Here is a 16,897-nt window from a genome sequence, read left to right on the forward strand (position 1 = left end):
AATCTACCTCCATAGTGATATTGCCTCAGAAACCCAAAGGGGGGTCGCTATGAGTCAGGTCCAACTCGATGGCATATAACAACAACATATTTGAGAAAGTGGTAAATGCTGTGGAGACAAGGAAGAGAGACCTTGAATATGGAGAGGAGGGATTCACATAGTGTGAATGGGGGGCCTGGAATGGTCTCACTGAGAGGGTGATATGTGAACAAAGACTTCAGTGACACAAGGGAGTAAGGCCTGGTGCTACTGAGAGAATAATGTCTCAGGCACAGGGTATACCCCACATAGAATAGGATCACCTCTGTGGCTTTTGGGGAGCAGCAAGGAGGTTGTGTGGCTGTAAACTGAGGAGGAGCAAGTGGCGGAAAGGACTTTAGGTTCTGCATTAGTTAGAGAGTGTTGGGAGCCCAAGAAACCTACTGCGGGTATTTTCTGTCCAGCTAGCATAACGGGCTATGGGAAGAGGCCAGAGAAAAATCTGTTGGCTAAAACTGAACAGAATGGCAGTCCTGAGTGCTGGGCTCTGCTTTACTGTGTGTTTGCTGATTCACACAACAATCTGCCTGTACTGCCTTTGTCCAGCATACCCTTTCATTTTACTGCTATGAGGGTGTAAGCACAGACCGTGCCCTAAGTACCCTCCCCATCCACCCTTCCTCCTCACTCTTCCCACTAAGTTATGAGTTGGGAGCTGCAGGAGACATGCCAGTTCCAATTTCAGACCCTTCTTGACCAGCTGTGGTATCCACATCAGTTGACCTTCCCTAACTTTAACTCCCATACACAGAGAGGAGACACCTGAGGGTGTTGACTGACAATGAGGCTCCAACCCAGGGCAGCTCTTGGGACCTCGGCAGAGAAAGTCCACAATTTTCATACTCCCTACACAAAGGCTGGGAGCTCTGGTAGCATAGTGGCTAAGGCACTTGAGTGCTAACCAGAAGGCTGGTGGTTCAAACCCACCAGTCACCCCTCAGAAGGAAGATGGGGCAATCTACTTCCATAGTGATAGTGCCTTGGAAACCCAAGGAGGGGTCGCTATGAGTCAGGTACGACTCAACAGCACATAACAACAACAATAACAACACAAAGGCTAAGGGCAAAAATATTGAGGACACCCTCATTGACTTGCTGAGGTATAAAACTTGGCGTTTTATACCAATTCCCACCTGTGTAGTCACTGAGGGGATGAGTGGTTTATGTTGCCACTTTTCCTTTCTCCAGAAGATATTACTGAATGTTCTTCTAGAGCCTTAATGAGGCTGGTAACATTCAGAATCTAGTATGCTTTCAGACTATTAATTTTTCTGTAATCACAATTTAAATATGATTCTGCCCTTCTGGACTTGGGCTAAATTTAGCCCATGGGCTGTAGTCTGCCAACTTGTGGTTTAGATTAAAACCTGACACAGAAAACTAGCTCCAATCAGAAACTCCCTTTTATTGCCTCTGAACTACCCAACCACCTGAGGACACTCCCCACATGCTGACATTTTGATTTGGTTATATTTTAAGAAGGCCAGCCGATCCTAGTATTAACGAGGCAGTTGGGATTCTGGACATAAGTTCATTAGAATGGGACAATATGGCTTCCCCAAGACAACATCACCCTCTTAGAGCTAAAATTCTCCACGTACCTACAGATCCAGTTCCATCGATGATGGCCGTCACGGTAGCGAGGGCATGGGCATTTCCTTTCAGACTTTTATGTGTACCCTAGAAGAGAAGAAAAAATGTGAAGCCCAACTCAAAAGCTATAGAGCTGAAAAATAAACTTCTGCATTCCATACAACAACTTACTCAAATAACTTTGTAAAACAATTCAGCCCATGGGATATTTTCCATTAGAAAATTTAAACTCTACTCTAACCAAAACTTACCTAGGAAAGGTAAAGTTTCAGTGGTTTTTAATAGTAAAAAACCATAAAATGTACCTGTCCCAGTGTATTCCAGTTACTAAACTCTTAGAATTGTCTTCAAATAAATAAATATTTATTCAGTACAGTCATACTCTTCTTTGGGGTACCACACATGTAAATGTGGGAGATAAAAAGATGAACAGCACATGTTCCTTATCCCCAAGCCACAGTGGCATTAGCATCCCCTTCCATGTGTCTGCTGAATTCCTGAGCTGTGACATATATTGGGTATATCTGCAGTGTCTAAAACTCAACCAGACTAACAGCAAAAGCCCAGAAACCATCATAGGAATGCAAGTGCTACATGTCAAACCAATAGGAACTCTAGTTTTAAAAAAGTCTGATATGAAAGGTGAAAGAAACAGCATAAACTGAGAACAATAAAAGGAATAAAAGAAAAAAAATCAGGAAAAATAGTGCCTGGAAGTCTAAAGTTCTAAAAATGAATTAAAGGTTGAAAAAAACAGATGCTTGTGTGTATGTGTATGTGCGTGTATATACACGTATATGATCTAAAACAAGAAAAAGCACAGGTACAAAAAACTCAGGGTCTTTCATTTTTTTGAGTCTACAAAAATAAGTGGAAATCCCTTCTCTGCTCTCTAATTCTGTGAGGATAGATTTGTTAATGGTCTTGTGTAGATCTTTCTGGAATTTTCTATGCCCTACAGACATAAGTATGTACACGTTCATGCATACTCAAGGACACACTTTGTAAAAGCATTTTTAGGTGCATTCCAAACACACAGGTGGTCAAGGCAGGGCAAGACCTGCTACTTTGGGTCAATGATGTGGTGAATAGGAAGGAAGTGAGAGAAGCTGACTTTCCCAATGCTGCTACACTGGACATTTCTCCTCTATCCTGTCAAGGACAAGAGTTTCTGGCTATTTCAGGACTGAAAATAAATCAGACCTGCTGAAGACAGTGCATGAGAGCTTTCTGTTGCTCTAAATGAGGTTGAGTCTCTTGGGCCAGACATCCTCCCTGTAACCCTGAGGGAGAGTGGCTATTAGGACAGATCAAGGAAGACTGCAGAGGGACAAGGCATGTATGGTTTTTGAACAGACAATGAGTGGTTTCTAGAGTCTGGGGATCCTGCCCCTGGGGAAGATTCTAGGAGGGGTTTCAGAGAAGGAGAGGAGAAATGATCATGGAGTCCAGCAAGAATGTCGAGAGGGAACTCAAGTATGAGGGGATGTACCAAACCAATGCCTCATGTCCATGAGTCCACAAAACCTCTTTGGGGAACTTCTTTTTATTTTAAATAAACTTTGAATTTTAGAATAGCTTTAGGCTTATGGAATATTTATAAAGATAGTACAGGGTTTCTGTACACCCACTGTCCAGTTATGTATTGTTTTTCTATATGTGTTGCAGTTAATGAACTAATATTGATGCATTATTATTAACTAAAATCCAAACTTCATTTGGATTTCTTTAGTTTTCCCCAATTGTCCTTTTTCTGTTCTAAGATCCATTCAGGACACCACATGACATTTCATCATCATGTCTCCTTAGCCTCTTGTTGGCCGGGACGGTTTCCCAGACTGTCCTTGTATTTGATAACCTTGACTGTTTTGAGGATTATTGGCCATGTATTTTGTAAAATATCACTCAGCTTGGGTTAGTCTAATATTTTTCTCATAATTATACTGGAGTTATAGATTTTAGGGAGGAGGAACAGAGAGGTAATGTGCTCTTCTCATCGTATCATAACAGGGTATGTGTTCTCAAGATAACAACACTCTTGATGTTGATCTGTAATTACCATAGGCAATTTCTGTTTTTCATACCAGGGAGGTAAATGTACTTCTGACTCTCTTGGGGTTGAACTGGGGTCTCTAAAATCAGACATAAATGCCACCTTGTCAGGACAACCCCCCCCCCCCACACACACACACACACATCTCTTTCTTCCTCTGGAAGAATTAGTCAGTGGTTCATTTGGATCCCAAAGCACTGGTTCTGGTATTACAGCATTCACCACTCTGTGCACTGACCACTTCTTTCCCATGCTGTGATCTTCCCAGGCAAGGCCCCCATGTGTCTCATCTCTGTAGTCCCACAGAACAGCTGAGGGCTCAGCATGGAGTGGGAACCAAGAGCGAGCAGAATGAGAAGGAAAGGATGGAACTTGCTTTGCTACAGCCCTGAAGGACACCAGGCCCCAGGGCTGAGCCAGTTAACAAGGGCAGCACAAAGGAGCAAGTCCAACTGCCAGCTTCAAACTCAGGGCCAGAGCCTGACTATAGAGGCCCTTTACATCATCTCAGCCTCCTTGTCTGCAGAACAGAGGCTGCAGTCTTCCATTATTTGCTTCAGAAAACTCTTAAGAGCATAGATAAAAGGTATATGTGAAAAGAGCTGCTTATAAACAGTGTTTCACTAATGTTAGACAACTTTGTCACAGAGTGGACAAGATGACCACTGTGACAAGTGTTCCATTTCACAGCTCATGCTATGTTCCACTCACCAAGTCAGCGGAGACAGCAGTAGTAATCAGTGCATATGGTCCACTGACTAGGACCCCGCTGAGTAGCAGCATTGCTAGAAAAACCAGAAGGGGATTCAGTCAACAGAAAAGTTCCTTCTGGGAAAGTCTGCATGTTCTTAGAAATCCTTTGGGTGGGCCCTTGGCACTGTGTGCATGGAGTTACATGTCTGGCTACCACATGATGAACCTGTGTGCCTGACTTACGTGGAGACACAGTCAAGGTGATGCAGAAGATGCCCAAGCAAGTCAAGGGAGTGATAATTCTGAGATCTGCATGCATCATAATTGTCTCCTTAAAAATTTGCCAATTGTTAACATTTTTAAGTCAACCACAATTTCCTGAAGAGCTAGGCTATTGCTCCAGAGGGTGCTCAGTTGACCAGTCCTCCATGGACAGTGGCTTTGGGCACACTGGGAGGAAGAGAACTTGGCAGACAGGAGCACAGATCTATGCCCAGGAGTCACCTGTGTTGTTGGATGCTGGATTGCCCAGGTTTAGGGCAGCTACAGCCAGCCACTGCTTCTTCTGCAGCAGAAAAGCTTTCCTCTCATCACTGACAGCTACTGGACTGGTGGCAGCCCCCAAATGAAACTCAGAGCCCCATCATGACCATGCTCACCATGGGCAGGATAAACATACTTTCTCAAACTGTCCTCTGGACTCATATTCTTTGTCCATATTCTTATGGGACAGAGAAACTTGGAGAAAACATCATGCCCTCCTGGCACTGGCAGCTTGCTTTCAGACACCTTGTAAGATGACCACACATATGCCCCTTCCCGCCCAGTCCCCACTGCTGGCTTATTAGGAGAGAAAACATATTTATCAAGTGCCAGAAGCATAATCTGACAGCACTGCTGGCAGAAAGTTAAAAATAGTCCTCCATTGTCATGCAACCCTCCCACAATGCTCCCAGGGGTTTAGGCTCCCAGAAAGCCAGCCAGCTGAGAGGAGACAGACAGATGGGGAGACCATAGGCCAGACCTCTCTGCATTTGCCACAGTCCAAGGGCAAGCCTGACTCTAGTGTTCCTTGCCCAGGGCCGTCAGACCCAGCCCCAAGGTATGGCTGGCTGTGGAGGCACAGGGAGGGGTAAGAGGACCCATGAGGGGGACGAACTGCCTTCCATTTAAATCTGGCTTCTCTCCAAGAGGCTCCCTTCCCATGGGCACTCAGCATGCATCCCTGTTCTAGTCTAGGTCCCTGTATCCCCCATGCATGCTCTGAGGTAAATGGTCAAGCCTTATTCTTTCCTGGGAGCAAGGGTCCCCATGGGTCTCTTCCAGTGGCCCTATCCAAAGAGGGACAAGGGACTATTTTAGACATACCATATGCTTCTGTTACACCAGCCTAATGCTTCTTTGTTGTTTTTTGTATTTCTCTTCACCGGACTATGTGAAAAGAAAGATAAGCCACTAATACTTACCTATAGTGGCTTCTAGACCCATTTTACTGATGGTGGAGAATATGTAGAGCTGTAAACAGTGGGAAAACAATGGTTTACTAGTAGTAGCCACAAGATTGTCCAAAGCTATCTGTCTACATTTTGGTGTGAGGTCCTGGAGGGCAAGAGTTTTTCCTGCTCACCAGGTCCTCCCCTTAGTCAGGATTAGTATAAGGTGAGTACTCCTGCCATCTTCATTTTTCAGATGAGGAAACAGAGGCACAGTGAGGCGAAGTTCCCTCCTCCAACTCATGAGGTACTAAATACGTCATAAGTCGCATAAACCAAGTGTTTTGATGGGAAAGATTAACACTGCCTTGGGGGTCGGGGAGGAAGATGTTGAGGATCCTAAAGGATGAGCAGGAGCTTGTAGGAGAGAGAAAAGGCCCCCCTGTGGAGAAGACCAGAGCCTACAGTGCATTCAAGAGCAGCTCATGTGACATGTTGGCAGGGATACCGGGTGTACTGAGAAGCCAAGACAGATTCAAGGCAGTGACAAGCATTCAGAAATCAAGGCCATGAGTGACGTTAGCCTGTCAAGAAAGTGAACACAGGCCAGGCAGGAAGAATGTTTTGTGGGGGAAGAATAGTGGGCATTTGCATCCAGACATATTAGGGCTGAGACAAAGGCAGCAGTGAGTGTCCATGAGAGTACATACATGAGAGATTTGGGGTGTTCTATTTATTTATTTAGGAGACTTGGAGATGAGGAAAAGAGAAAGAAGAGAAAATTCTGGAGCTGTGAGGTCCCTGAGAGCTGACTAATATAGGAGAAGGATACAGGTGTAAGGGAGGCTGGCAGCAGCTCAGCATTTTGTTTACTAGTGGGAGGCAAAGGCCAGGTCTGACCATGGCCCTGATATAGTGGGGACTGAGGAATAGGCCAGGGTCCAAAACAAAACAGAAAGGGAGAATAAGAGCTGGTAAAGCCACCTTGGGACGAAGAATGCAGGAGACTGGAGACCAACATGTAAGATGTAGAAATTAGACAACAATAGGTTTGGGATGGTCTTTCTGAAAGCCAGTAGGAGGGCTGGTGAGCAGCTCACAAGGCTACCCTCAAAGGACACTCCCTGGCCAGGGTGACAGCTCAGCTCTACCACCCAAGGCTTTACACGGAGTAAGACAACTCACTCCTGGACCCCCACCAAAACCAGGCCTTCTAGGAGGTAGGACCTCGGGCAGTCTCCAGGATTCAGAGCTCCAGTGTGGACTAGCCCAGCACCATACTCCTCACAGGGTGGGCTCAGTGTGGGTTGTGGTGGTGGGGGGCTGAACAAGGATGCACTCCAGGCAGCTCAAGTTTGACCAGGCTTACCGTTGGGGCAGCAAGCAACAGCATCAGGCCACAGGTGGAGGCCCTCTTCCCCAGGCGGTCTGAGACTAGGCCTGCCAGGATCCCACCTGCAAAGGAGATTGTGGGTCCCACCAATGGGAAAGAGAACACACATTACAGGACATGGAAAAAGAGTTCTTTTTCCTAGCCCCTTCCCCTTTGTCATTGTAGTGCCTGACTCACTCTGAGACCTTGCTTGGTTGTGGGTCAGATGGGAGTGGCCTGGGAGGATTCTTTCCAGAAAGATCATGTGGTAGTTAAGTTTGTGTGTCAAATTGGCTGGGCCTGGTTGAATGGCTGGGCAGCTAGATGTGGTATTCCCCATGATGAGATGGGTAATCAACTCCATGGTAGAATCTACTGTGAGCAGCTGAGTAACTGCCTTAGGGATGTGATCTGCTTCCTGTATATAAAAAGGCGGCTTGGGGAATGGTCTCTAGTTTATGGTATGCTTGGACCCTGTATTGTGTTGTTCAGCAGCCTGTCATGCTCTGCCAACCTTGGGACTTTCAATGGACTTGAATTAATGGCCTGCCGTGTGGTTTGGTAATATTGGGGCTATGCCTTTCTACTTGTCAACCTTGGGCTTGTCAGTCTCAGGAGCCAGCAGCAGTCTGAGTGAAGAAAAGCCTTTTCCTTCAGTGGGCTGGGAGTAGAAGGCAGAGCTGAAACCCAAGGTTGAGGGCTTTCACCCAGCCCCTAGAGCCAGACACTTTGAACTTGGTCTTCTAGCCTCCAAAATTGTAAGAATAAACTCCTGTTTCTTCAAGCCATCCCACTTGTGGTATATTCTTGTCAGAGTGGCACTAGGTAACCAGAACAAACCATGTGGGCTATCTTGCAGATTGGGGTTTAGGCCAGGTCCCACCCCCATCTGGTTCACCACCTCCTTGTGAGGCAGGCTCCTGTCTTTGAGGGAGTGCTAGTTTAAGGTCAGAGTCAGGGCCCAGGAGGAGGGAAAGGAGGCCTTCCCCCAAGTGATGGCCACAGTACTGCTGGGCCAAGTCCACTCAATGACACAAGAGCTCACTCAGGCACGCATTTCCCTCTCAGTGGTAAATCACATTCCAAGAGATCCTGGGCCACTGGGGCTATTGTTAAATTACTTGTCAATGTAGAATAAACAGCAATGGACTCACCGAAGATTCCGCCAACATCAAACAAGGTGGAGAGCTCCCCCGCTTTCTGGGCATCAAGGTGATCTAGAAAGTAACAACATGGCTCTAGTTAGTAAGGGTGCTCTCTTCCACAGTGTTACTGGGAGGAAGTCAGGGCATGACAGATCCACACAGAAGAATCTTCAGTTTCACACACATGATTTAAAACAAGTGGTAAATATTAGTCAATTCATACCTTTTTTTTTTTTTTTCTTAAAAAGCCATCGACTATGGGTAGAAACACAAACAATGAAAACCACTCTAACCAAAAAACTAGGGTTTATTCTGCTGAGTCAAATTACTATCCCATTTTGTGGGTCCTCTGTGGTAGCCATAAGTTAAAAGCAACAAAGAAGGACAGAAGTAACCAAAAACCAAACTTACTGCCATCAAGTCTATTCCAACTCATAGTGAGCCCCATTGGGTTTCTGAGGCAGTAAATCTTTATGGAAGTAGATTGCCCCCATCTTCTTTCTATGGAGTGGCTTGTGGGTTTGAATAACCAACCTTCTGATTAGCAGGCAAATGCCTTAGGCACTGTGCCACCAGAGCACCTTGGACAGAAGTAAGGCCTGTGAAAAAGTACCTAGGGAAATAGCCCTCAAATGCCTCTGGGCCTGCAAGAATTTCCTTCAATACAAATCATCTAACCATATGGACTGGAACCTTCTCATATTACAGGTGAGGAAATTTAGGTCCTACAATTCTCCCTACTGGACCTTGCACAGTCTTGAAATTTGGAGGAAATTACAGTTAACCAATGTAGGGAGAATGAGTCTTAAGGAGTGTTCAGAATGGTTGATTAAGTCCCATCTCTCCTAATGCCTTGAATGGCACTCATAAGAACTTGCTTTCTTCAAACACTCACTCACAGGATGTGTCAGCAATTCAAGACCTTTGTCTATGTACAGTGCCATTGCTTGTGCAGTCATAAGGAACCTCAGGAGCGAAGAAGACACTCTGCCAGTCTACCAGGTGCCTGTCATGTCTAGATAGAGTACTGCTTGTGTTTGTATATGCAGCTCACCTGCTGTAATGAGGCAGGGGCTGCCAGAACCTCAGGGACCTGAATCTATGAGCCCATCTGTTCTTCTGCTATTTTTCTACCAACTCAGCACGATCACCAATATGACCTCTTCACTGTCTACCATCCCTCCCTTGTACAGATCCCATCCCTGCTCACAAGTACCCTGTAGGACAGTCTCCACACTCCCCCTCAACTTCCATCCCTCAGGTTCATATCAATTTCAATTTGCCCTCATGATACTATTTGGAATGTGTGTTTGTGTTTTTCAAACCCACACACCTTCTCAAGTTTCTCTCCTCTTGATCCCGTTCCCACCCCTTCCTGCCATGGTTCCAACACATACACATACAACCTCCTCTCTGAAGGACTGTCGATTCTCTCCTCTCTGCTTCCTTGCGGTGCCCGCACACTGCAGGGAGTCACATAGTATTTTCCTGGTATGTTCAGCCACTGCTGGACTTTAGAAGTGTAGACAAAGTGCTGGCCCTCCCCAAATTAGAACTTATCTCCAAGAAGCAATTTCCAGGGCAAATCATTAAAAGTTTATTAGCTTGGAGCCACAGAAGGCCCACTATGGCTCACTGGATGCTGTGATCCAAAGTCTGACACAGCTCAAATTTAAAATCAGGCTGCCCCAGAATACGAAGCATCCAATGGCACTGGGGGCCAGAGCTGGGATACAGCGTATCAATTCTTTCAATCCCATGACATTTATTATTACAGCAGTAAAACTCTCATACCCAGTCTATACCTTTCTATTAATCATATTGTTCGATTCAAGGCGTGCCTCTCAAATCACCATGAAAACCAGCAGATAAAAGGCAGTTCAGACCATAGTCACTGCACAGAGCTTTACATTCATGCTTCTAAAACATATACTCACCCACATTTGTGATGTATAATGGAAGCCAAAACAGGAAAGTGTAGCTGACCAACTTGGCAAACAACAAACACAGAGAGAACTCTATTACACCCTAGAAGAGAAAGCAAGCCGTGTGTACTCAGCAAATGTGTACTCAGCAGTTTATTTAAATATGCAACATTCTCATAAAATATCCTGGGTCTCTGGTCTGGTCTTAGCACCTCCGGCTCTGTATAGGGACAGAGTATCCTCACCGTGGGACAGAGCAATCTAGGAAGGTGAAATAATCAGAGATGACTGGCATAGACTCACTCACCCACAGCTCATGCCAACCTGTTACGATGTTACACCTCACACCACACAGCTCTGAAAACACAGCTACTGAGGGGTTTCTCATGGTGTGTGGTGTTGTGGGGACCCATCTAGTTAGTGAGTGGTCCATGGCTATTTCATTTTCCCCTGAAACTGAAACAAGTGCAAGTTACAGTGACCCTGACATACACAGAACAAATCATTGTGACCATTCTGTAAGTTCCACAGGCTGGTGCACTCTGCCTAAATAATATAGACCTGGGAACGCTGGGGAAACAATGGAAAGATAAATTAATGCAGGTACTAATGAGGAAGCTGAGGTTTGAAGTTCTAGGGGTACTCTGAAACATTTACTTGGGTTTCACAAACAGTATTTGCATTTTGTATCTACCTGTAATAAGAAGCAGCACTGTGAGAATATAATTCCAGGTATATTACTTGAGATATTTGAGTGGAAAATCCACTCACACTAAGGTGCTGAATTCTCCCCTTTCCCATGGTATTTGTGTGTAAGAACATCCACCAAATCTAGGTGAAGAGCACACATGTACTCAGCTTCCCAGAATTATTTTAAAATTAAACTTAATGTTTTCAAAATTGATATACCAGTATGGATATATGAATTGTATGTGAGTGTGTGTGCATGTATGTCCTGAGTGTGTGTGTGCGTGAATGTGATTTTGAGTGTGTGTGTGAGTGTAAGTGTGTGTGTGTGTGTGTGTGTGATTTATTGCCTGCCTGGCCTTGTGCTTAGTGCTATAATGAAATACTTTTATTTGATCCTCAGAACAACATAAAAAGTACTCAACTTGGTGTTGGATCTCAAACAAGGAAATGGAGGCTCAGTGTGGTTAACCGGTCTGCTGGGCACTCAGCTAGTTGGTGGCCAGGCAAGTGTCTGTACTCTGGACAACTCCACCCACAAGTTTTACATATATGTATTATTGGTATGTTACTACCTTTAGTAAAATAGGTGAGGCAGCCATATTGTAAGGTGCAATAGAAAGGTTACTAGTTGTTACAAAGAAGTTAATTTTAGGAATACATTTGCATTTAAATTTGGCAGTTTCTAATCTCTGCTCCTCCAACTCTTTCTTAGTGATTGGCTGATGGCCAAAAGCAGCCCAGGCCTCTGCTCTGTAGACCCAGTTCATCTGAACAGTAGCAATGCTTTTTGTTTTCCAGGTCTCGAGTTTCCTCAAGGACTGGAGATGGGGTGTTATGTTAAGGTTCTGGGTTATTCGGGTTGTCCTGACTAGTCTCCAGCCTCACAGCCACTGCGAGGCCCCTGAGTCCATATTCCCTCGCCCCTTTCCCCTGAGGGGGAGCATTAATGAAACAGCCTTGTCTGAGGGTGAGAGCCACACCTCCTACTCCTGGTGTCTGATCATCAGCACCCAGAGCAGGAGACCTGACATTTCTAAAAATGCTCCATAGGCCTACAATAGTAGGGCCTGGAGCCCCAGCCCACCCCACTGGCAGTGACCCCTCCACCTGCTTCTGCTCTTGGCTCTCCACCCTCTGGTATCCTCTGATGGTCATCATGCTAGAAGAAAATGCCTTAAAGGCCTTCTGCCCAGCTCCTTTGAGCCTCTGCCAAGGAAGCCCAGCCATTTGATGGATGGAAAACCTTCCAAAGCAACAAGAAATTGCATATGTTGTACCTCTCCCACATATTTATAAACAAAGCCCTTGAGTTTTCTCTTGGCAAGCATTACAATTGGCTTTCTCCTGTGGCCTGCACATATTCCCTTTCAATACCTCTCTTCCCATGCCATCACACATGGTCAATCAGATATGGTGTATGTTACTAAAAGTACTTCAAGAGGCCAGGCGTCCAGCTTACCTGTGATCACAGAAAAGAACTCAGTACTGGCTCTCTCCCCAGGGCCTCAGCCTCAAGGCCTTCAGGGGTAGGGGAGGGAGGGATTGGGGAGGAGGGAACAGCACTGGGAAGGACTGATGACACCCCTAAGGGAGTAGGGGTTACAGCCCTCAGTCCCAACCACAACCACAGGGATGTAGGCCCAGTGATAGGAAGCCAGATTTGTCTATAAAATTTCAGAATTTCTCACCGGTGGTAATTAATTAAAAAAATTTAAAAACATAGTATAAGCCAAACAAACATGGCTGTAGCCCCCTTCACTCCAGAGAGGAACAGTTGGCCATCCTGGCTTATGCCACTCAGGAATCAAAGATTTCTTTTACCAGACTGATGTCAACAGAGGCCACATTTCCCTGCCCCCCATGGAAAGCACAACAAAGGACATTTTAAAAACTGTTTCTAGGCACATTAACTCACTGGTATTCTCAAGGCCCCTGTGAAGCTGATGGCAGCCATAGCATTCCCGCCTTCGGCAGGGAGGATGATGAAGTGGTTGGGATGGATGGAGCCGCTCCCATCTGCCAGCAGCAAGCACTGAGCCTCCGGGTCCTGTAGGGAGCCCAGGAAAAGAACAAGGACAGATGGTCATGTGGGTGAAGTGAGGCCAGAGCTCATCAGAACTAACTTCGCTTGACAAGTTTTCTCTCCACTGAATGTCTTAGACAACATTCTCATAGTAGCCATTGCTTTATAGTCATTAGCACTCATGTGTTTTTAGGAAATACTAACTAAAAATATGTAAAATCCTTCCACCGCTGGATCTATTTGGTAAAAATAATTATGAAAGGTGCAAAAATACTTAGGTGGGTGCCATACCGTCATTGTGAAAAATATAAATTACATATATAATTTATAAATACAAAGTGCATTTATAAATATAAAGTACAGCCATGACAATGACATAATTACAATTGTAAAAAGAATATGAAACTTTAATGATGGGAAAATGCTTACATGCATAAGCAATAAAACAACATTCAAAGTTACATTTTCATTATGAGCTCCAGAAATATTTCAATATCTACCTATATAACTAGGTAACTATAGCATGTATTTCTAGAAGTAAAAAAACTAAGTTCTAAGCTGAACATTTCCATTAGGCAGATATACTCCTTGGAAAGATTAATCATGGAAGAACAGAAGGGCTGTGTAAGCACAAGGAGACAACTCATGGGGCAGGAGTGCATGGGAGGAAGGACACAGGGAAGAAGTAACTATGGGGAGGAAGAGGGAGAGGAGCTGTTGCATTTTGGGAAATCACAGTCAATGTCATGAGACAAAATATATGTGAACTGCTTATGGAAAATGAATTTGCTCTGTAAACTTGCACCCAAATCACAATAAAAATTTGAAAGAAGAAAAAGAAACTAAGTTCTAAACCAACAATGGCTATCACCGAATGGCAGAATTACATGTAATTTTTATGGATGTATCAATAAGAAATTCTTTACAGGGTCCTGTATTTTTAAAAAGAGTTCACAATGGACAGAGATGAACAGAAACAATGTTCTTTTTAAATTAATAAACCAGTTCCAACACATTGTGAATTCTAATATTCTAGACATTCTTAAGGGACTAAATTTGCATTCCTTAAACCAGAGAAGAGTTGTCGCCAACTCAGGGTGGTGCTTCAAATCAGAACAGGGATAAAATAAATATGTTGTTCATGAGTGCGTTAACTCTTAAGTTCAAGGACTTACAAAAAAATATTTCTATGCATATCATACTTTCCAAAAAATCGAACCTATTTTATTGGTTTTATCTTATACAGGAGTCCCAGGGTAGTGAAAACAGTTAACATGCTCAGCTGCTCACCAAAAGTTGGAGGTTTGAATCTACCCAGATGTGCCTTGAAAGAAAGGCCTGGTGATTTACTTCCAAAATCAGCCACTGAGAACTCTGCAGAGCACAGTTCTACTTTGACACCCGGGGTTACCATGAGCTGGAGTCAACTCCATGACAACTTAAAAAAAATAAATCTTGGTACAATCTATACAAGATGGATTCAAAATGCAGAAAGGAAAGAGGCAGGGAGGGAGGAGGGAGAGAAGGTAGAGGAAGGCAGGGAGGGAGGGAGGGAGAGAGGGACAAAGGAGACAAATACTTGACTGCTAACCAGAAGGCTGGCGGTTCAAACCCACCAGCCACTCCTCAGAAGGAAGGTTGGGAAGGAAGGTTGGGCAATCTACTTCTGTAGTAATATTGCCTCGGCAACCCAAGGAGGGGTCGCTATGAGTTGGGTCCAACTTGATGGCACATAATAACAACAACAACATATCCCCCCTCAGGATTTAAAACACTCTTCCAGTAAGAAACAGAAATCTGGAACACTGAGTGGCAGATGACGCGTGACAGCAACCACAGCCACATTACACGCATGCTGAACACCAGTGTGCGGCCCAGGAGTGACATCCCCTGTGAAGCCATCTTCCAGACCAGGGCTTCTGCATGGTCAACTGGTCTTCTGATGGGCACATTTACATTTAAACTAGTCTGTTGTTGGGAGCTCTAGTAGCGTAGTGCCTAAGGCATTTATTTGATTGCTAACCAGAAGGCTGGCAGTTCAAACCCACCAGCCACTCCTCAGAAGGCATCTACTTCTGTAGTGATACCACCTCAGAAAGCCAAGGAGGGGTCACTATGAGTCAGATCTGACTCAACAGCAGTGAGTTTTGTTTTGTTTTTTTGTTGTTTCAGGATGAAGATGATCAACCCCCAGTATAAAAGCTAACACTTCCGAATGACAATTCCATAAACCTGTGAAAATAAAGAACCACAATTTGAGTTCAGATAGACATTTTTCTCTCATGAAAGAATGGATCAATAGTTCTCAACCCTGACTAAATATGAGCATCTCCTGGGGGCTATGAGAAACTCTTAACAAAGGCTACACCCCAGACCAATTACCCAGCCATCTGGGGCATGCCCCAGGCCCCAGTATTTTTAGAAGCTCCCTAAGTGATTCCAGTATGCAACCAAGGTGGAGAACTGATGGGCTAATAGGTTAAACACACACACACACACACACACACATTAAGTAGGTTAATCAGTGGGAAAAAAACGCACTAGTTAGAGAGAGAAAACAGAAAGTTTTTGCTTAGGCTGGAATAGGATACTCTGATTCGGAGGGCACTAAGTGCAACTGGCTATAGTTTGCAACCGATCCAGGACACCAGAGCCACCCACCCCCTTTCTTGTTCTGTGCAGCTGATCAAAGCCATAGACCGTCTGTCAGCTCTTCACCGAAGCAGGGGTGGATGCTCTGGGCATGGCTGTCTGTGTGGAGAAAAGGCTCATGCCCACCCACTGGTCTGTTACATATAGTCAAGGGACATGAAGTAACCAATTTAGTCTTTGCAATATCTGGAGAAGGGAAAGCACAAGGTCATGATGTGTTTTCTAGAACAAAGAAGGGGTATGTTGCTGCCTCCTTCTTACACAACAAGCAACAAACTACTAGGCTAAAACTGAGTGAAGGTGGTACCTCTTGTTGGCCCTAAACCAGGGGTTTTCAATCTGGGTTCCAAGAGCCCCCTGAGGGTTCTGTAGAGCCCTGTGTGAGGCGTGACAGGGCTTCTCCAGTCATGGCAGCCCCACACTGATGGTTCACACTTTCACAGGCCTCCATTATTAAAAGAAAAATGTGGGGCTAGGAGGGTATAATCATGACTGCTCTAACCTAAAAATGAAGGGAAGTAGTGGTCCAGTTGGAAGAATTCTCATCTTTTACGCAAGAGACCTGGGTTCAATTCCCAGCTAATGGACCTGATGTACATCCACCATTCATCTGTTAGTGGAGGCTTGTGTGTTGCTGTGATGCTGAACAGGTTTCAAAGGAGCTTCCAGTCTAAGATGGACTAGGAAGAAAGGCCTGGAGATCATGCATCTCTCATGAGAGAAAAGAACAGGCTTGTTCTTTTCATTATTTAGGATTTGCTTCTGGAGTCTAAATCAGCTGTGAAAACCTCGTGGATCACCATGGTCCAATCATGGAGATGGAACAGTCTGTTGCACATGGGTCACCATGAGCCAGGGGCCAACATAATGGCAGCTGATAACAACAATTTAAATATGATAAGCCCCTCCCTGCACCTTGACACTCCCTGCAGCTACACAGCCAGATAGGTAATCCAAGGGAGGATTTAGGGATTCCCGCCTGGTATGTGAGTTGAGAGATCTGAAAGCATTAAAATACACACTTACTCAACATTAAAATACACACTCACCATATTCTGGTGGTGTACTGCCTAAGGCACTTGACTGCTAACCAGAAGGCTGGCAGTTCAAACCCACCAACCACTCCTTGGAAGGAAGGCTGGACAATCTACTTCCATAGTGATACCACCTTGCAAACCCACCCAAGGGGTTGCTATGAGTCAAAATCGACTCAACGGCAGTGAGTTTGGTTTGGTTTATACATTTGTTGAGCCAGTTTTTGAGCTACAGTGTGTCAGAA

At 44.9% G+C, this 16,897-nt stretch overlaps 1 protein-coding gene across 1 annotated transcript in view; it reads right to left on the minus strand.

Moving 5' to 3' along the window:
- Window positions 1-16,897, minus strand: part of SLC37A1 (solute carrier family 37 member 1) — an 88,308-nt gene that overhangs the window by 17,075 nt on the left and 54,336 nt on the right. The window contains exons 10-16 of the mRNA XM_007947309.1: window positions 12,859-12,990; window positions 10,266-10,356; window positions 8,338-8,400; window positions 7,181-7,266; window positions 5,845-5,893; window positions 4,397-4,470; window positions 1,641-1,719 (exon numbers count right to left, since the gene is read on the minus strand). Coding sequence (XP_007945500.1) covers window positions 1,641-1,719; window positions 4,397-4,470; window positions 5,845-5,893; window positions 7,181-7,266; window positions 8,338-8,400; window positions 10,266-10,356; window positions 12,859-12,990 — 574 coding nt within the window. The remainder of the gene's footprint in view (window positions 1-1,640; window positions 1,720-4,396; window positions 4,471-5,844; window positions 5,894-7,180; window positions 7,267-8,337; window positions 8,401-10,265; window positions 10,357-12,858; window positions 12,991-16,897) is intronic.

Source organism: Orycteropus afer, unplaced genomic scaffold (genome assembly GCF_000298275.1).
Source record: "Orycteropus afer afer isolate SDZICR_OR568_19922 unplaced genomic scaffold, OryAfe1.0 scaffold00179, whole genome shotgun sequence".
NCBI classification, from domain to species: Eukaryota; Metazoa; Chordata; class Mammalia; order Tubulidentata; family Orycteropodidae; genus Orycteropus; species Orycteropus afer.